The sequence below is a fragment of the Glycine max genome, chromosome 3 (assembly GCF_000004515.6).
Source record: "Glycine max cultivar Williams 82 chromosome 3, Glycine_max_v4.0, whole genome shotgun sequence".
Classification (NCBI taxonomy): Eukaryota; Viridiplantae; Streptophyta; class Magnoliopsida; order Fabales; family Fabaceae; genus Glycine; species Glycine max.
Genome location: NC_016090.4, coordinates 40,559,797 through 40,581,927, shown reverse-complemented (window position 1 = coordinate 40,581,927; position 22,131 = coordinate 40,559,797). Strand labels below are relative to the sequence as shown.

At 33.5% G+C, this 22,131-nt stretch overlaps 2 protein-coding genes across 2 annotated transcripts; both read right to left on the bottom strand.

The window, feature by feature from the left end:
* Positions 1-1,539: 1,539 nt before the first annotated feature.
* On the bottom strand, positions 1,540-3,714 carry LOC106798265 (uncharacterized). The gene has a single exon (XM_041014125.1). The coding sequence runs from the start codon at positions 3,285-3,287 to the stop codon at positions 1,887-1,889; it is 1,401 nt and encodes a 466-aa protein (XP_040870059.1). The 5' UTR covers positions 3,288-3,714; the 3' UTR covers positions 1,540-1,886.
* Positions 3,715-9,314: 5,600 nt separating this feature from the next.
* Positions 9,315-13,074, bottom strand: LOC100789494 (adenosine kinase 2). Its single transcript, XM_003521351.5, has 12 exons — positions 12,928-13,074; positions 12,705-12,758; positions 11,913-11,959; positions 11,741-11,772; positions 11,555-11,656; positions 11,391-11,458; positions 11,163-11,239; positions 10,957-11,054; positions 10,812-10,882; positions 10,675-10,741; positions 10,402-10,585; positions 9,315-9,621 (listed from the first exon to the last, which is right to left on the bottom strand). Exons 1-12 carry the CDS (start codon positions 13,014-13,016, stop codon positions 9,479-9,481), a joined length of 1,032 nt encoding a protein of 343 aa, XP_003521399.2. The 5' UTR covers positions 13,017-13,074; the 3' UTR covers positions 9,315-9,478.
* Positions 13,075-22,131: the final 9,057 nt, after the last annotated feature.

Here is a 22,131-nt window from a genome sequence, read left to right as displayed (position 1 = left end):
TAAGTATTAAATATTTTCCCTTTAACAAATTTAATTAATGGTAATATTTAAAATCACGTGTAGTCAAAATTAATTTTACAATAATTTCACTTAATTGTTATATTGACACGTAATTTTATTAGGGTGTGATGTAAATATGATGCTTAATTGCTTAGTTCTTAGCCTTAGCCTGATTTCATGTTCTTAGATTCCGGTTAATGTATGGAAACTGTAATCCCTTAGGATTTCTACCACCACACGCACGTTTATTATGTTATGTTCAAAAGTGAGGGGAAAAAAAATACAAGGATGCATTTTTTAATTTATTTAGTTATAGAATTTGATATAACGAAAAGAAAGGCAAAAGTTGCCTTCTAAAAGCAAAATTTTAAAATTTATCTCCTTCCATTTTTACATCAATTTAAATTTCAAAAGTTCTTCGTCTCTAGTTTTCTTACAGCATTACAAAAATCCTCTCCTCTCTGGTTTTCTTGCAGCATTACAAAATGGTGGTGAGAGATCTAGTAAGTGCATTTAGGTCACTACCATTAAAACTGGCTAATATGCAAAAACAACTTAACTTGTCTCCTGGCTCACTGGCTGGATGAAGTAGACTATCGACCAGAAAACCAAGACGAGCTCATAAGCTGATTAAGTGAAACCATATAAAAACAGAAATCCTAGCCTTGCACTTGATTTTCAAGAAGAAATGCATGAAAAATAACCTGTATTGAAACTAATGGGATTGTTAATAGCAATAGGAGAAAAGGGGAACCCTTCAGAGAACTTCTGTTTTACAATAGTAATCAATCCTCAACATGCTTAGGGAAACCACCCTCAAAAGACAGTTTAACAAGTTAATCATAGAAACTCATGCATCCCCAATTTTATTATATCCTCTACTGATTTCAAGGCCAATACTGCCCAAAAATGTTATATCTATCTGTTAAAAAAACTAGAATCTATTAAGTCACAGACAACCAGGAGGAAGAGGTTGTAAATTCAGGAAGCCAAATGAACATAAAATAAACATAGCAACCACCAAACAGAAAACATCAAGTATTTACTTTGACTATACAAACATCCGTTTTGTAGAACTAAACACAAAGCTCTTCAACAATTAATTTCAACACTTGGAAAGCCCCTCTCATACAGCCCTAATTTTGTTATCACTTATCAGCCTAAATTTTTCCTCATTCAAACTTGGCCAAAGTAACTCCATGATTCAAAACAAGTTTTATGAACTTTCTACAAGATGATTCTATACATACAGCATATGTAAAGGCTCGTTTGGAAAAAAGTTGTAGATAATCATACAAAACAAACAAAAAGTTAATATAGCCTGAACAACCTTCTTGGAGAATTTCTAAAAGGGGAGGAAAACAATACATAACTCACTAATAATTTTCGCTGTTCTTTCTGCATATTAAAGTGTTTTTCATTGTTTGTAGATGATGTCCAAGTCAAGCCACCAAATGCCCGTAAAGGATAGAGTATAACACCAAACAAACAGAAGTGCTACGCAGTTAACTTTTGTCATCACAACAAAACCCCCCCATGTTGCATGGAGAAAAATCGTTACCATTCTTCATTTCTCAAACCTTGTAATTGTGACTATCATATCACCAACACATATTGAGGAACTAATTCAACAATTCCATGAATAATATACATAAGAACTACCCTCATTCAGAATATACACGAGAATTATATCAGCCTTCTGGTGAAGTACATATTCAAGACATCATCGTTGGTGACAAAAACTATAGAATGGCAGTCAACATTGACTGCAAAAAGTGGGAGACACAAAGAACCAGTGAAACATTGCTATTTGCTGCTGCTACTTGTGCATCACAATTAAAAAATAAATAAAACCACATCCATCCAAAGCCAACCACTATCAAGCATCATCTGTGACCTTCAACCAAGCCCTCCAACTCTCTCTGCCCGAACCTCCTACCATGAAGATTGGCGTCCTTACACCGCGCCGCAAAGTAAAACAAAAGCCAAGTCACCATGAAGTAAACCTCCATGGTGGACTGAAACATCTTGGCGAACGACCTCCCGCAAACCCGGCTCAAACCCCACCTCACAAAGGACCCACAAAGTATAGCCTCCAAGCACTTAACCTGAATAGCCTGATTCAACATAGTGGATATCAAATAACACCCTTCCTTCACAATCTCCCTCCCACTCTTCCTCGAGTCCACAATGGCAACCCAAGCATCCACAGAGAATATAAAAGCCACAAAAGTATCCACCAAAAACCAAGTAAACAAAAACCCAGAAATCTCCCTCTCAAACCCCCTAACCCAAGGGGACATAATCGAGAAAGGCATCAACTTTAACCTAACAAAGAGCTTGAAAAACGAGTACTGATCCTCAATTTCTCCAAAGTACCACAACCCTAGAAGCTGAGTCAACGCGTCCCTCACAGCCCAACGCATCAGAATAAACCCCGAAAGCCTCTTCAGACCTAATCTCGAACCTTCCCAAACCAAAACGGTGACGGAACTAAACCTACCCAACAGATCGTTCACGACGGAAACGAAAACGACGCCCAACACCCACGAATACGTCACGAGGAAAACGAGGATCACCCATCCGTACGCGGCGGAGAGGAAACTCACCAGAAAGAAGAGAGCCGCAGCGTCGCGGCGGCCCACCTCGATCCCCTTCACGAAGAATTGCAAATCAACCTTCTCTTTCTTCGGTTCTTCCTTCTCCTCGCTGTCGTCGTCGTCGTCGTCGTCGTCGTGGTGCGACGATAAGGAGGATAATCCTTGAGTGTTGAAGGTGGTGCCAGAGCGGATGACTTGGGAAACCCTAATTCCGTCGTCGGCGAGGAGATCGGAGAAGGCGGAGGTGGTTTTGAAGGGAGAGAGGGCGAGGAGGGTGGCGTTGGAGGAGGGTTTGGGGATGGAGCCGAAGAGGGAGCGGGCGTCGTCGTCGTCGCCGGAGAAGAAATCGTCGTCTAGGGTTCCGACGCGGGTGAGGTGGAGGAAGGGGCGGCGGCGGTGGCGGAGGTTGTTCGGAGAAGGAAGGTCGTGGTGGCCGTTGTTGCTGTTGTGGTGATTGTGGGAGTTTCCGGCGAGGTCGAGGCGGGAGAGGAGGGCGCGGAGGGAAGGGTCGCGGTCGATGAAGGAGGTGACATGGGCGGTGCCGGTTTCGACGAGGGTGCGAAAAGAAAGAGTTAAAAGAGAAAGGAACAAAAATGTGAGGAAATTGGAGGAGAAAGAGGAGAATGATTCTTTCAAGAGGTGAGAGGTTGAACGAAGGTGGTGCAACCGAGGATGGTGGTCGCTCATGGCGGATTCAAGGGTTCGTTAGTTTCAGGGTTGTTTCTTTCTTCGTTCCTTCTTGTTTTTGCGGATTTTTTCTTTGTTTGTTTGAACAGGGTAAGAAAGAAGGTGGCTGGCTCTATGGGAGTGGGAGGTTGTTTCACGCGCTAGTGTAGGGCCGTGCATTCAACGCTCTAGGTGAGACAATGAGATGAAAAAAAATAAAAATGAAAATGAAGATTGAATAGATAAGTCGTGGCCGATCAGGATCGTGGATTTGGGCTTTCTTCCATGACACAAGGCTTTACATTTTAATTATGTTATTAATAATATCCATCCATTTTCTGGATTCATTAACTCGAATTTGAGATTTTGTTCAGGATCAATTGATCAGTGCACAAGGCTTTACTTTATTATTACCAGGAATAAATAAAATAAAAAAAGTATAAAACTATCATTTGCTAAATAAATCTTAAACTGTTTTGAATTATTTAACTTGTATAAGAAAACTGGAGATTGAGCAATTTTGACTAAAAAACTACTTCTTTATATTTGGTTTTTATTGTTAAAACTAAATCACAATTTTAATGTAGTTATGTTATTGTTTTTTCTTTTTCATTATTTTGCTTGGCTACTTGTTGCATATAAAATTTAATTATTTCCTTCGACCTTGCATGTGGGTCAAGAATTCGATTGTAGAGATTCAATAATTATTACATATGATTAATGGCATTTTTTAAGGACCGGTGAAAAATAAGTGATTGTTACATTTTGTGTTGTACCCATTTGTTTTATTAAATTGTTTACTAAAGAAATTATAAAAAATAAATAATATAATTGTTAATTAGTGTGTAAAAAAATGTACATTATTGTCTAATTATAAACTAATTATGTGTAATGTTTTTTTGTTAATAATTATTTTAAAAATCAGATGAATAATAATATCTAATTGTTGAAGTTGATAGTGTATTTTTAGAACGTAAATTTGAGTATAATTCAATCTTATAAATCAACTTGTGAGATAAATATTGTATTTTACTTATACATATTATTTTAACTATATCACTTATTAACATGAAACTAAATCATTGTCCTAGGTTGCATATCAAATAACTCCAAAAAAGACCCAACTAAGAAGGACTAAAGGATGTTTGCAATTAAGATGAGCTTTTTCAATGGTATGTTTTGTTTATTAGACTTTTAAAAATCATATAAAAATAAAATAAAATGGAAAATCAAATAATTGATTTAAACTAAATTTTCATAAAATTGGTTTGGTTTCATTTGAGTTTAATATTATATTTAAATTAAATCAAATCAAATCAAAATGTATATTCCTTTATTTATGTTTGGTTTAGATTTCAAATTAAATTTAACGGTGACACCCATAAAAATAATGGTCATAAAATAGTAACTCGCGCCCTCAACTGTCCTTTCTTTCCAAACTAAACAAAATTAATTTGTTTCTAATAGTTTTAGTACGGTTATTTTGTTTGGAGTGTTGTGGTGATTAATTGAACAACCCTTTTTACATAAAAAGTAACGACCAAAGCATTGCTAGAAAAAGAAAAGGATCGCGAATTATGAAAAGTATGTATAAATAGTTTAATTAAACAGTCCCATTCTTTCATAATGGTTTCAAAATTTAATGAAAAGAAAATCTAGTACTTTATGTAAGTTTCTATTAGCATTCTTTAAAAAAATATGAAATATCCATTAAGAGTTGTGATAATATTTATTTATGATGGTAAAAATAAGTGCAAGTATTTATGTTCCTTGATAAAACAGTTTAATGACTAATTAAATAATTTTGATATTAAACTTAATCGGCGAAAAGTGGAAGATTAGCATGGAATAGTGACATTTTCCAACTAATGATAAAGGGAAATTAACGTTGAATTGTATCAAAATTCAATAAAGGGTGTTATAGGCTAATAGCGATCCAGCTGCATAAAGCTGTCCGTGTTCCAAGCCAGCTATGTTAGCACTTAGCTGGTCCGAGACAACCAATTAATGGGTTATTCTTCTTGTACCCATACAAATTTTTCTACACCTAACAAGTCTAACAAGTGAATTGAAAAGATGAAATTGCCCTTCCGTTAAAAATTTCATACACCCATCCCTCCACACACACCATTCAGTCATGCTCCTTTCCTCCTTCATCCTTCCCTCCTACCGTATTGTGACACCATTGATAGCTCTTTTCCCTTCCTATTGTTGTGCTGCGATAGACATCCCTCCCCTTCCATTATTCTTCCTGCATTCATCTTTCATCCCATCTCGCCTCCCCACTATGAGTATTTTCTATTTATTGTTTTTGTATTGTGTTAAACTCATACGGATTGATACATGTGAAAAAAAATTTTGTATAACCATATAGATTTGCAATCCGTATCCGTATGATCCATACGGATTCTTAATCTTGTATAATCCAAACGGATTGTCAATTCATGTGGATTATACGGATTTCTAATCTGTATTTTTGTTAATTTTTTTAAAAAATATTTAATAGATAATTTATTTGATAAGTTTGTTTATTTAAAAATCAATGTATAAATTTTATTGTTATTTAATTATTTTATAAATAACTAATTTAATAGTTTCCTAGATTTAAAATAGTTATTTATAAAATAGTTAATTAAAAAAATAGAGATTTTTATAATGTATATATTTTAAAATTTATTTAAAAAGGTAATATATTGTATAAGAAAAATGTTAATTTTTTTATTAATATAGTTGTATAAATATTATTACATTAATACTATTAAATATTTATATAAATAGTGATTTGATGTATAAAAAATATAAAAATAAATTTATACTTTATTTTTTATCATATATTTTTGTTTTCTATGAATAGTTATTTGAAGTATACAAATTTTAAAAAAGAAATTTCTACATTGATTTATGAATATATAAAAGTAAAAATAATAGTTATTTATAAAATAATTAAATACTTATTTATGAATTATTAAATAGTAATTTATAAAATATTTTTAAAAAATTATAGTTTGATTTTGATGATATATTTTAGCTTGCTAGATTAATCATTTAAAGTTAATTTAAATTTTTGTTATGAAATATGAAAGACAACTATTATTTGAACGATGACATTAATTAATATTAATGTGCAAATTTGTAGATTATGCTTAGAACTAGAAAATTGTATCAGGCTTTAGGTTGAGTTTTAGAAAGAGCCTTGAGTAGATAGGTTATTGGTGATGAGGAAGAAGTCCTTTAGCATCGAAGGCTGACAGTATCCGCACGTAGATAACAAGCAGCTACAACTGCTGTAAGGATATTGACCATGTGGATCATGTTGCTGATGAGATTCATGAGGAGTCACACAAGCCATTTACGGATCATGTGGGTGTTGATATGGCTGAGGATTTTCCTGGAGGGCCCTAAGATACATAAGTGTTGACATCATATATTGATCATGTGGCAGTCAGAGTTTGGACACAAGAGGTAGTTATTAGTTTAATTATAACATACTTGCTTTGTTGTTGTACAATTGTTAGCATTGTGCTCCTTCAAAGTTAGAAGAATATTTTTTGGTTTGATCATTGACTTTGTCATATCATCAATAATATTTTTTTCATCCTCAGATAGTCGACAAACATATGGATGTCCAACGAATGACTTAGCTAATACATGATTATGAGTCACACATATTAACTTCACCATCCACTCATTACCTCCCAAGATTGGTTTTGCTCGCAACTTAAAGGGACACTTACATTTTTTACTACCCGTCATCGCTCGTACTAAGTCTTTCTTGTATGCTCTACATTTTTCATTCGTTTCAAATCCAATTAAAATAAATGAGGTCATTTCTCTCTTTTGAGTATATGTGTCTGACCTCATTATCACAGCCACAAAACCAATATCATACACAACAATACAAGTCCATTGCAACACGTCCTCACAGGTAACAAACATCTACAAAAGAAATAATACATGTTCAGCCTTCTTAGGACATTCATTTACTTATTTTAACAAAATACAAAATTATAATTGAAGGTATCAGAACAATCAATATTTTCAAGCACACCATATTCATCTCCATTGTTTTCATTCATATTGACTTCTTCAAACATTATGTTCTCATATATTCGTTGATCTTCGTCCATCTTAAAAAAATATTAAAAAAATTAAATGACAAACTAATGACAACTAATGAAATTTCATACATATAGCCTATACGGATTGACATATAATAATTTATATCTCTATATACATATAACAATAGTTTATCTCTTAATAAAATACTGATTTTTTATCACTCATGATTAATTCTAATTATTTGTAAATAAGCCTACTTATTTTAAAAAAATTCCATGTTGAAATTTATTAAATTTTTTTATACTAGATGTTTTTTAACATATACCATGACACAATTTTATTATTTTTTTAGTGCATATACTAATATATTACATTAAAGTTGATATAAATTTTCATATTTTATACACTTTAATAAACTAGTTAATGTAATAATATTTATACAAAATATTAAAAAATATAACTAAATTTATAAAAAAAAAAACATTAAAAATATATAAAAAATTAAGTTATAATCTATGTCACTGATATGGATTGACAATCCCCGCAACACCCATCATGATGGCAATCACGAATTGCAAACGAACTACCGTAATAATGTATTTCAACCAAATTAGTCACAACATGAAAGAAGGAGTTCAACCAAACGAAAACAGGAATGAATGGTGTATGAAAAAAAAAAACGAATAAACGAAGAAGAAGAAATAAATAAGGGTAATTTTGAAATTTTTTAAAAAATGTTGGTGCAGAAAAATTATGAATAGTGTAGGAAGAAAATCCCCCAATCAATTGGTAATTTGGTCTTAAGCAAAGGCATAATCTCTTGTTACGTGTTAATCAAATACTTCGCGAGCTTTTGTCCGACTATTGCCCGATAAATAGAGGTCCATATAAAAAGCATGACATCAAATAGACAAAATACAAATTTGAAACTATAATATTTACACTCTTCACTAGTTGCTTTGAATTATAAATATCAATTATTTTCAATTGAATATAACTAGCTTGAATGGATAACTGCTGATAAACATGACAAAAAGCTTCGAAGAAGGTGTGTTCTTAACTTGGGAAACTGAATTTAAATTGATTGACAACATTGAGACTACAATGCCAATGTGGCTTACGCAGGGTCATATCTTATAAGATTAATTTGATGATATTTTTTTCATTAAAAAAACTAATAAATTAAATAATTAATAATTAATATTAGCCAATAAAAAAATATGACTTATAAACATATATTCATACGAAGGAGATAGTAACACTTAAGAAATGAATAACAAGCCAACCAGCTTAAACAAGCTAATAAAATTCTGTTTATATTAAAAAAATATTGGTTTAACTGCTCATTTAGTATATCATTTGTATAAACCTTTTTAATCTCCATACTTAATAATCATTGATCTTAATTTCGATACATACCATTTTTATTACTTAGTCCCTTTACATATTATCTTTTTTTTTTTAAATCCCTATCCTCTAAAATCATAAGTACTAAAAAAACAATTAAAAATAACGTGTTACATGTACAAGGACTAAAAGGGATACATTTTAATTATAGAGAATAGAGACTACAAAATAATATTTGTATAATTATAACGATAAAATGAATAATTGAACCAAAATATTCTGAAGGTGCATACTAATCAATTTCTAAAATTACTAAGCCAGTAAATTGAGTTTTGGCAATCTTAATAAAAGCACTGGAAAAATTTGTCTCCAAGGATCCATCTGTGACTACAAACTGAACAATTTTTCGCCATAAGAAACAGTTTTTATTATTTTTCTCATAAACTAGTAATATCTTCGGAAAAAATCATAATGCTTTTAAGCTTGCTTAATCAATAGGTCCGTTAACTATACTCGAAGTGGCAAGTTAAACATCAGTCTAAGCATAATAACATGGTTTAATATCGAATAAAAAAGACTCAATAACAAACTCAGCAAAAATATGAAACGATGCTCTAAGCCTCTAATAATAGTACTAGAATATAACAGATCAATTATTTGTTTCCTTTCACTGAAACTCTTTCCTCGTTTTCCCCAGTCGGGATTGAAAAATCCAAATGCAGCTGTTATGCTGCAACTATCAAAATACAACAAAAGATTTCCTAACAATCAAAACTTCATAATGGAAACAGAACCGAGAGAAACACTCAATGAAAATCAGGCTTCTCTGGGTACGTACAGCCAGACCTTTGGATGATAACGTTTGCTGCATAACAGCCAGCTCTCACGCACTCTTCAATGGGCTTCTCCTGAACCAATTGAGAAAGAAATCCTCCGACAAATGCATCTCCTACAAACATAAAACAATAAGGAATGAATCATGAAACAAAATTGGCATCTTGCTTGTCACTACCAATGTCTATTTACGAAATCCTGGCTGTGCCTCAGTAATCATAAATAATTTCATGGACTTTCCATGTTGGTTTCAATGTCGTGTGACAATAATATGAGAGAATTATAGCCAGCAAGCATGTATTTTAGAGCAAATATCACAATTGAAGACCAACAACAACAACTAAGGATGAAAATAGGATGACTACACTAGGCTTTACAAGGTCTAAGCTTGAACAAAATCTCAAATTTAAGCCTGACGTCTTATCTATTTAGCCTATTTTAAAAGCATAGTCTAGCCTTCAAGTTTATTTAAAAGTCTACTTTTTAATGAAGTCTTTTAAATAGATAAAAAAACTCACTGGTAAATAGACTTTAAATACAACAATAAGTATATATAATCTCAAAATATTACATTGAAGTTTCAATTTTATAATAATTATAATAAGTGCCTACATAATAATATTATTATTATATTTATTCAAACAAGCTGACTTTATTAGGTCTAAAGGGCTTTTTAAAATGGCCCAACCAAAACCTATTTATCCAAGTCCTTCCTAATGATTTTGTGCCTCTATCTAACTATAGGGGCTATCTTCCTACTAATCCACTTTACCCCAATCAAGTATCCCCTTACCACCATGAAAGACCAGTACAAAATAACTTTAAGGAGCAAATACATAATAATTATACACGCATGTTCCACATTTTAACTCCTAAAAGCAGTAGAGCACAGTACCTGTTCCATTTGCATCAACTAGTTTCTCTTTAGGCAAAAGTTGCACAGGGAACTTTTTCACCTTCCCATCCTCAGCAACACAAACAGGATCCACACCCTGTGTGATGACAGTTATCCTTTTGTGTGTTCCTGATGCCTTTGGCCACTGGGAAATCTTTAGAGCTATCTCCTCAACATTATCGGTCTAGAAAGAAGAGGGGGGGGGGGGGGGGTTAACAATTTAACATTCAAAACCAAAACTGCAAGCCTACAAATTTGATATACAAGGCTTACCTCCCAGCCATGAACTTTAGAAAATGTTCTTGCTTCAGTCTCATATCCGAAAACAAAGTCCGTATACCTAAATCACATAATGTGCATCCTTAAGAACCAATATGTAAAATTTCATTCGTTTTAAGATGAATCCTTACGGTAGAGCTTTCTCCTGTACATCCCTGAAAAACTCGCAGATAAAAGGGGCAGAAAGGTTCATTGAGAAGATCTGCATACAGGAATAAAATAAAGTATCAGAAACAGCATTTAATAGGAAGCAGCAATTTTCCAATCATATTTAACCTTGTTATTTGCAGCAGCATGCTCAGCAACTAGCTGGATGGAATCTGGTGATACAGTGAGGAAAAACCCAGCAATATAAATATACTTGGCCTTTTCAACTGCGTGAGAAAAAATTGCACAATAAAAAATGTCAGTCCACTGAATTAGTCAGCTATGAAGTGGAGACAGAAATAAAAGAGAGCCTGCATAGACCAATGACAGGGTACCTAGTGCCCAATTTTCTGGTCTCTTCAAATGATCAGATTTGTAGCAATTTGCAGCTGCTAAGTTCGCCACAAGAGACCTGCATTTGGATGCAATCAAATGTAAGACTTCAAAAAATTGTTTTACAATCAAGTAAAGATCAGGCTGGAGGGCATATACTTCATTTGGAAACAGCATAAAAACAGACACACAGGCAGACAAAAAAACACGCAAAAATTTGATCATCTTACCTATCATCACCAACTATACAAACAGCACAAGTTCCAGTAGGTGTAGTTTCATCTTCATAATAGTGAACCTGATGGATGAGTAAATAAGTTAATTTTCTAAAACAGCCAGTACACAGAAGCACATGACAATGAAAGGAGAAGATAAATCATAACATTGAACCTACATTTACACCAGCAAGCCTTGAGTTCTTCTTCATCTCTTCCCCAAACTTATCCTTTCCTATGCCACCCATGTAACTTGTTGCACCAGGAACTTGGAGCATCCACTACAAGAAGCAAAAGTAAAGGGTAAATTGCTTTGACCAAAGCTACTACAGATTCAGAGTATTACTAACAAGGTAGATGCATACTTGAGCAACCTTGATTGAATTCTGAGTGGCACCTGCCATCACACAATAAAAAAAATGTAGAAGCTGTCATTATGAAACATGCACTTCCACTGCTGGTTTTATTAAGTTTGTTTATGATATTAAATATTAAAGCAATTATCTGAAATCCAATACTCCAAATTTAGTGCAGTACCTCCAGCAATGTACTCCACATTATATTTCTCAACCAATTCTTCAAACCTAAAATATTGCGCTGATCACATCAAATGAACTCACAAAAAGATATCTTATTTAACAAGTAACCATAAAAATAACCCGTAACTAAAGTGTGGAGAAGAAAGATCTAAAATCTTATCAAAATAGGAGACTGAATATCCCATTCACTATTGCAATGAGTCATTACTTTACAAGCATGCAAAATATACATGCTGACACTAGGTATCTAGTGAAAGGCATACCCAAAACCTAAGAATTCCTTCAATAGTTAACATATTGCTATTTAGGACTGGTGCAGAGCATAAAAGTAAAAGTGAATATAAAAATAAGGAGAAAACTTGGATACAATTATACAGGTACTTCAATTATAGTAGCATAAATCTTTGATGCAGGCCTTTACCATGCGTGTTACCGAGTTGAAACTCCAAATTCTAAATGGAGAATTGTACCAAAAGCACCTATAGAACAGTATCCAAGCTTTGCCCTAAAAATAAACCCATGAAACCAAAGAAGCACAACAAAACTAGCAGGTTTATGAAACTCAATACATTTCTTAAAGAACATAGCAGAAAACCAGATTACATGACGCTCGAAAGTGTAAAAGAATTAAAACCGAAGTGCTTGAAGTGAAATTAAAACTCAATGATCAAATGACGAACGACAAACCTTCATAAAGTTTACAAATCAATCTCAACTATAGAAAACGACATCGTTGAGTATCAGCACAACACACTAACGCGTAACAGTGAACAGAGACATATAATCTTACATAGGCGTGTGCTTGTCCTCCGCAAGAATCGCATTGTTTGAGGTGATATCATATCTATCAAACACAAAAACAAGTAAAAAAATCATTCAGAAGCGAACAAAGCGATTTACGACGTCGTTGATCCATCCAGTAAACCTATGGAACGGTGTGCAAGGTTAAACGAAACGACGAGGAGAGTGGAGCAAAACGGCATGGAAAAGAGAGTGAGTGAGTCAGATGGTACTTTTTAAAGAAGTCTTGGTCGACGACGGCGGAGATGTCGAGGAGAGGGTTACCAATGCCCAGGAGAATGCCTTCGGACACCATTTTCATGTGATGATCAAATGAAACGGCACGTGTTTACTGATATTTACCATTTCTCTTTTGTACGTGGCCCTTCCACATTTTTTTAAAAATTTACTCACATTCGAACTTGGACGCTGGTGTGTATCTGTGTGGGCTCACTAGTTGAGATTTTAGGATTTTACTTTGTCCACCTTCTTCTTTTCCTTCTTGCATCTCCAAAAAGACTCCATAAGACCAAAAATACCCCCCTACCCAAGCATCTCCTATTCCATGATGGTTATTACTTATTATGGAAGAGTATCATATTCTAGAATAATTATTTTGAAATATATTTTTTATATATATTTTGGAATAGGTTTTTGGATCACTTATCATTATTTCATGGTAGTTATTTTGGAATATGATTTTTATATTCTGAAATAGATATTCTTAAAGTAGATATCTCGACACCCCAAAAGCCTTTTCCTTTCCTCCAACTTACATCGTCCTTTCTTTCCAAAATTTCATCCCCAAAAGCAAAATCATCCTTTCCTCCAGCTTGCAAAACCTCTTCCCCCAAATCATGAATCCTTGGTCAAAACAACTCTTATAAATCTTGTGCTAGGGTCAAGCAATGAAAGATCTTTTAAAGGACAGGGGGTTCCCCCAATTTATTTTGGATAATAGATATATGCATGTATATATTTCAAACGTATGGTCTCTCATTAAAATTTGTAATAACCAACGACTATTAGTATTATAATACATATATACAACTATCGAGGTATGAGAAGTTTCTCATTAAAAAAATTCTTGATGATAATGAAAATAATATAATTTCAACATTTTTACCTCATCATATTATAATTTTGAATTTTAAAAATGTAAATATTACTTTCTACTTTTTGGCCCCTTCAAATTATTTAGTGAAGCTTCGCTACCGGAACAAGTCTTCCCCATCAATGTCATTTCTGAGCCCATGTCGAAGTTGCTTTGAGCGTGATGTCATTGTGACACCCTCTACCCCACACATATATGTACTAAGAATGCAAAATTAATTAAAAGTTTAAAAACACATTTAAATAAAAGAATTTCAAATGGTAAAAGGCTCACAATCACTTTTCTAACATCATAATAGAATTTGTTCAAATAAATAATGAAATCATCTTAGCTCAAAACAAAGTCATCCAAGACTTCATGCAATTAATATAGAAACATATGCCCCAATATCACATCCTATTAGAGCATTGTGTTTCGGCGTCTTCTAACATTAGACTCTCCATAGTCATCCACCTAAGCCTCTGCTCTTACGAACATAAAATTTGAGATAATTATTGGATCCAAACACAAATAGCACACATAGAGTGAGTTATCACATTTCTAACTAATAGAGAGAAACATGACAACATAGATATACATATCATATAAATGAAATATAAATTAAACACAACTCATGTCATTTCATCACTTGTTGTATAACATCACATCTCAACACAACACGTCTCATCCATTTTCACATCATTCACGTAATCAAGGATCAAACAAAATATCTCTCAACCAATCAATACCGATCAATACACAAGTGTTATGCAACAGATATACTAAGACTCAATCGTATATGCAATGTGGTATCATGTTAGTGAAAAACCTCATCAGGCACCTAAGAGTACATGACAAGACAAATCACACACTGGTAAGTCAAGTCACTCTCACTAGGTAAAATCATAGGGAGACCAGTCAGGGCCACGCTGTTTTGAAAGAATGCTCCAACCATGTAGGATTGATACATGTTTAAAAGAGCACTCAAACCTGGTGTATTTACCCCCAAGGCCTAGTCTTTGAAAAGTCCATCAGGGTCTCTCCCTCTTGATTCAGGTCCAACCCAGAAAAGTATTTTAGCACACAGACTCTATCTATGAATTATACAAAACACACGACTCCTCAATTGCTTTCAAAATAATTTTATCTCGTCGCGCTCGTGATTAAACTCATATGGTCCCCACAATGGTTCCCATCACAATACTTGTCACGCATTAACTCGTCGCCCTTAAAGGGTCTTATAGTTGTGTGATAATACGATTCATAGCTCACAACTCAATGCACACAACATCTCAATGCACATATACATTACAAGTCAATACATATTCAATTTATCATATACACTCGGTCTCAATCACAATGGTATAATCCCAAAGTAACATGTTATCTCATCTCATGAATCATATACACTTTATCTATGAACTATGCAATACACACAATTACTCAATTGTTTTCAAAATCATTTTAACTCGTCGCGCAAAAACCCGTCGTCTTTAAAAGGTCTTACCATTGTGTGGTTGCATAGTTCATAACTCACAACTCAATACATAAAACATTTCAACACATATGTATCTCACCATTCATCACAAGTTTAATTTTTCACTTACTCACAATTTGAATCACCATTTCATAATCTTAATATAACAATTTATCATGTCAATCTAGCAAATCTTGTTCAAAGTACAAACAATTTATGTAAAAATGTTTCTCACAACATGGGGAGTAAAACCCCTCAAACAATTTAACACAATTATATAAAATCCAATGAATCAAAATCATGGGTCAAAAACATGAAAACACCAAGAGCACTCAATTTTATCAACCAATTCACATCAAGACATCAATTGATTTGTCAAACACAACAATATCATATTTATAATCATAAAGAAAAAACTATAATTCAATAAACATCCAAAAATAAATTCCAATTTAATCCTCCAAGGATCCCTACACATGTTCATTTTGTGATAAACTCATCACTTACCTCTAAGCGGGGTCACGTGTATATTCTGGTAGTGATAGTGACATATCTAGCGGGTTCCCTGAGATTTCTCAAGCTTTTTCTCTAATTGTTTTGCTAGGGTTTTCAAGTGTTAGAGAGAATGGGAAGGGATTGAAGCCTTCATTCCAATATCTCCGTGCGAGCCAAATTTATCTTAGCTCTAACATTATTTCACAAATCCCAATGGTGTGGATGTGCAAAAATTTATTCGAAACTTGGTGTCCAAATTTGACGATGATCCAATGGTTAACAAGTTTGGGATCATAGTTTTACTAGGAAAGGTTTGGGTGTATGCGGGAAAAACAAAGAGTTATGTGCAAGGGAAATTCCCCTCATCATAGACAATATTTTGTAAATCTCAACGGTGGGTATGTGACAAGATGAATTACTAACCTGATGTTCAAATTTCATAATGATCCAACGGTTAAAAAGTCTGAAATCATCATTTTAATGGGACAAGTTTGGATTTATGCGGGAAAAATATAGGGTTTTGAGAGCAGGAGAAGGGAAAAAAAATTTGAGAAAAAGAGGAAGCGTAGAAACGTATTGTCAGTTTGAAAAAATGAACTAATATGTCTTTATTTATAGCTAGGATACTCTTAACTTATTATTTACTCTGTTTTCTTATTTTATAAAAATGAACTTTATTTTATTTCCTATCAAATTAATAAATAAAATATATTTTGTATTTTCCTTCAAACCATTATTTTAATTAATAAATTTCTTTCTCTTTATTTATTTAATTATAAAAATTTCATCATTTTTCTAAAACTCTATTTATTTTTAAATAAAAAATTATTTTTATTTTTTTTTTACAAAAAATGAGGTGTTACGTTCATCGTTGCTTTACCATCGTAGGAAGCATCACGAGCCACTAGAGCTCTTTGTTGCAAGATCGAGAGGCCTCAGACTTGTAGGGGCATTCTTGTCACTCAAGGAAGAAGGAGAGCACCATTGTTGTAGTTGGAAAGGAGCAACAAGATGGCCGCATTCAGATCATTGGGCTTTGACCTATTGTTGTCATTTGGCTTGGAATTTCCTTTTCTCTTTTGTTTATTGTAGCTGTTGTGTTGAGGTCATTAGATACACATGACAATTGGGGGTAGGAAGTCATTGGTGGTGATCAGGGATGGTGATTGGGGTTCCGATGTTCAAAGGGTAAAATTCGATGGTAATCATGTGTTTAGATGTGCCCATGTCACGAGGCACACTATTTACAAAGGTGGTTGTTATTATTGTTGCGAGAATTTTGTTGTTGTAACCTTTAGACATGACGATGAAGTAGGCATAGCAGAGCTTCTCCGACATGGGGGTGTTAGTAAAGAAGGTGAAGAGTATTTTTTTCTGTTAGGAAGTGTAGACATAGTGATTTATGATTGAGGGACAATATAAAATTGATGGTTTTGAAGATTTATGGGTATTTTAGGTGGTGGTTTTGAAGAATTTTATGTTCTTTCTTGGAGTGTGAGAGATTTTGGAAACAAACAAAGTCATAGTCATGTGAGAACTTTTGTCTAAGCATCATCCTACTCTAGTCTTCGCTTAGGAGACTCATATGCCTTTCAATAACTCGAGCAGATTTTGGGAGAAATAATGGTACAAGTTGGTGGCAGTGGAGGAGACCCAAGGCTAGGGGCTTTGGGTTCTCATGGACAAGAAAGTGACTTTTGTGGTGAGCATTGGGGAAACCATGCACCAACTCGAACTTTGCAATTAGTAAGAGTTTATAGAGGCACTTGGAGGGGATTAAGGATCATTTGGATCTTTCTTGGATGTTGGTAGAGATTTCAATGATATTCTCTTGCCATTAGAGCAACAAGGGGAGTGTTTTCACAGTTACGAGCTACATCTTTTGTGGAAGGACTTTAATGGTTATAACTTACTTGATCTTTATTTTATTGGTGACAAACTCGCGTGGTAGGAGAGGTGCACTGAGGGTATTTTGTCTTTTCAGAGGCTACAGTGGATCATCTTATTCGTGGATAATCTGATCATAATCCATTGTTGGTCAAATGCAAGCATGTTATTGCCACTAGGACTGAGAAGCTATTTTGATTTCAAGCAGCTTGGTGTACTAATATTGAATATCCTAGGATAATACAACAAGTGTGGCATAAGGAGGAGAGAGATGTGGTTAAAGTTTTAGAAAGTGTCAAGGAGGAATCTATTGTATTTAATAGGGATGTCTTTGGAAATATATTCAAGAAGAAGTAGACTGAGGCTTGCCTCAAGGGCATTCAACATGCTTTAGAGAATATTAATTTTATTCATTTGATCCTATTGCAGAAGGACCTTCTCAAGGAATATGAGAATATCCTTTTTCGGCAAAATGACGTGAAGGGGTTTGTTTTAGAAACTTATTCTTAAAAGGGGTCCCTTTTCAAACATATTCTTTGGGGGGTGGATTTTCTAAAGGGTTTCGCCATTCCTGTTGGTGAAACACATGTTATACCGCCATTCCCATCAGCGTCCCATCACTATTCATGTCAACAAAAAAAAAATCATTGTGCCATATGTGTTTTGCCATCACCACTGGTGAAACACACTCCATGCGTGGCATGCATGTCTCATGCATGCATCTTGACATCTTGCCATCCACCATCCACCATTGGTTCCGCAAGATGCATTGGCGAATGCTCCCTGTCCACATGTGTTTTGCCAACACTATTGGCGAAACACACGCCACCCATTTTCGTAGCCTTTTCAGAAGCAGTGGTTGCAGTGTTTGAAGTATAACCTTTTCAGAAGGTGCAGTGTAGCCATTAATATTCTTTGAAGGTGGGAGTGATGAAGATAATTTAAATTTTGTTCCCACCCTCTCAATTATTTTACTTGGCACGTTACAGACACTATATATTGGCTCACTCTTTCACCTAAGCATCCCCTCACTCTTTCAAGGGAATTGAGGTAAACAACACACCTTCACTCCCTTTGCACATAACGTCGCTCAACAGTTGGGTAATTTATTTCCTTCAACCTTTTGAATTGTTAAGATTAAGCATGAATGTCATAACTGTAACTTTGATGTGATGTCATACTAGTTTTCTATTTCTGATTATTCTATTATGAATTGATATTATCTTATCTATGAGATTTAATTTCTTATTCTCACCCCGTTTTTCTTAAGTTCATCTCCATTGTTTTAAAAAATTAACAATAATACCCTTGATGATGTAAATTCATTTTGAAGAAATGTTTCAATCCCATCTAAATCGAACTCCATTGGTGAAACCCATGCTGGATGTGCATGCATGGCCATGGTGTCACGGGATGATGGTACGGGATGAGTGAAGTGTGTTTCGCCAATGGTGATGGCAAAACACACATGGTACGTGAATGTTTTGACTGACATGCACAGTGCTATATAGCTTATGGGAATGACAACATAAGGTGTTTCGCCAACAGGAATGGTGAAACCCTTACAGAACCCTAAATAATAGACCCTTTAAAGAAAATGTTTCAAAAAGGACCCCTTTTGAGAATAAGTTTGCAAAACAAACCCATGACATCATTTTGCCATCCTTTTTTCAAGAGGAAACCTTTTGGTTCGAAAAGTCCAAGGAGAAATAAGTAAGGTTGGGAAGCAGAAATGCCACTTGCTTTCATGCCTAGACGGTTATTTGAAAGAAAAGGAACAAGATTCATGGATTGTTCCTTCCATTAGAGGCATGTTAATTTGTAATATAAGCTTTACTTATTGGATAAATGCTTATTGCATAAGCTATTTCTACAATCAAAGGGTATATGTTTATTTATTTTTTGTTTGATGTTTCAAACTGTTAAAGTCTTATTAATTAATTTTATTAATGTTTGGTATTTTTTTAAATATGAATTTAAAAGATGATTTGTGGTAGGGAATTTATTGAGGAGATTGTTATTTATTGCGAATGACCTTTGCACGAATAACACCAAAAATAACAATGAATGACTGACCTTTTTTTCAAAAATAAAAAAAATGGAATTCGACACAATACAGTATACACGGTTCGTGTGCTTATGACGAAAGCCATTCCATTACTTTAAATATTTTCTTTTGTTGAAATCATTAAATTCACAATATGGTAAAGTAGTTTTGTGGTGGGGAACTACTCCTTTGATGAGCGTTACAATGACTTTATTTCTGATATTTTTATCTATTATTTTTAAGATGTATTATCTAATTTTAAGGTTTGTTGATTTTTTAAATATGAAATTTTTTATATTAATATCTGATTTATTTTATATTACTATATAATCTAATTTACATTAATATCCATTTTAAATTACAATTAATGTAAAAAATATATACTCTTGCTTGAAAATTTACTTGTCTAAACTATCTTAAAAAATTGCTTACATTCTTTTTCTTTTTCTTAGTTATTACGTTTTTATAGAACACAATTGCTTAGCTTAGTGGAATTCGACACAATACAATATACATGGTTCGCGTGCTTATGACGAAAGCCATTCCATTACTTTAAACATTTTCTTTTGTTGAAATCATTAAATTCACAATATGGTAAAGTAGTTTTGTGGTGGGGAACTACTCCTTTGATGAGCGTTACAATGACTTTATTTATGATATTTTTATCTATTATTTTTAAGATTTATTATCTAATTTTAAGGTTTGTTGATTTTTTAAATATGAAATTTTTCATATTAATATCTGATTTATTTTATATTACTATATAATCTAATTTACATTAATATCCATTTTAAATTACAATTAATGTAAAAAAATATATACTCTTGCTTGAAAATTTACTTGTCTAAACTGTCTTAAAAAATTGCTTACATTCTTTTTCTTTTTCTTAGTTATTACGTTTTTATAGAACACAATTGCTTAGCTTAGTTGTCCATTGTGAAACTTTTTGACCACTCCATTAAGTTCTTGGAAATAGTGCAACTAGTTATCACACGTCATAATGAGCGTTTGGATCCATGCACTCTAATAAATACATGCGTAATGGATGCGGAAAAGTGACATAACTTTCTTTAGCTATTGCATATGTTGTGTAGTCAAGACGCGTTGAGAGGAACTCTTGATCTAGGTTTTACTTTTTCCCCAAACAAATTGTTGAACTATTTTGTTTGTGATTGACTTTGATGTTGTTTCGTTTGTGATAAGAACAGGTTATGGTTTTGAGATTGAGTTATATGGTTTGTGATTTGGTCTACTCATAACAATATCAAGGACTAGAGGTAAATCATGACTCTCATCACTATAAGATATGCTAATTGATTTTTTTCCAACCTAATCTTAATCATTTGATGATATTAAAATGTTTTTCTTACAATGAGATGATCTTAAAGTAATAAATTAGGTTGAGAATTGTGGAGTTCTTGCTCTAAACTCAATATTGTAAAAAAAAAAACTTTTGATTTGTTAGGTTTGGCACATCTTATGTTAATTTTGTTCAAAGCTTTGTTGCAATCTTGTGTGATTAGATGTGATGTGTGGTATGGTTTCCATGACTTTTGTGATTGAGATTTGGGTATGATTTTTTTTTATATTCTTCTTAACTTTCCCAATTTACCCCTTTGGCTTCTTCATCCCCATTGCCAAGAATTACCTTTGGTGATGACATTTCATTTTTTTCACCTTTCCTCTTGCATTCTTCTTGTCTCTGAGAACCACACCCTAAACTTTTGGCAACCCCTCTCTCCTCCCTTATTCTTTTGTTATTTTTCCTTCTTTTTTTTTCTCGCTATCCTACAACCATAAATGGCCACCATGGCGGCAACACCACCATGACCCACCAACCCATCACAGATCTCAACATAGAAAACATGGCCAAATTACAAATTTGGTAGATCAGTGGTACAAGCACACCACATAAGTGAGTTTGACACCACATTTTAACCTAAACCCTTAAGGCTTTAGTTTATGAGTGTCTTATTTTCACTTATATGGTGTTCAACTTTTTCATTCCACTACGATGTGGGACATCATCTTACACTTGTACTCTAACATCTTCCATGCTTTTTCTCTGGTTGAGATCTTGTGGTAAAACACCACAAGCTAAACAGGGAAAGACCTTCTTGAGTTCTTTCTTGTTTACTCCGCATAGGATGTTATCACCTTTCTTTGTATTGCTCTGCACAACCGTTGTCGCTAATACAAAGAGAGGAAGAACGAGAAAGAAGAGAGAAAGAGGGAACTAAAGGGAAAAAGAGTAGTACGAGAAAAAGGAGGAAAAGAAAAGAAAAAATGAAATAAAAGAAGAAAAAATTACAACCATTGATTATCAAATGAGGTAATCTAATGATTATAAAATACTTTCTCATGGTGAGAGACCTATTACACTCTCTCACGGTAGGGTGAGTCTACAATAAAATAATTCATTAAAAAATATAAACATT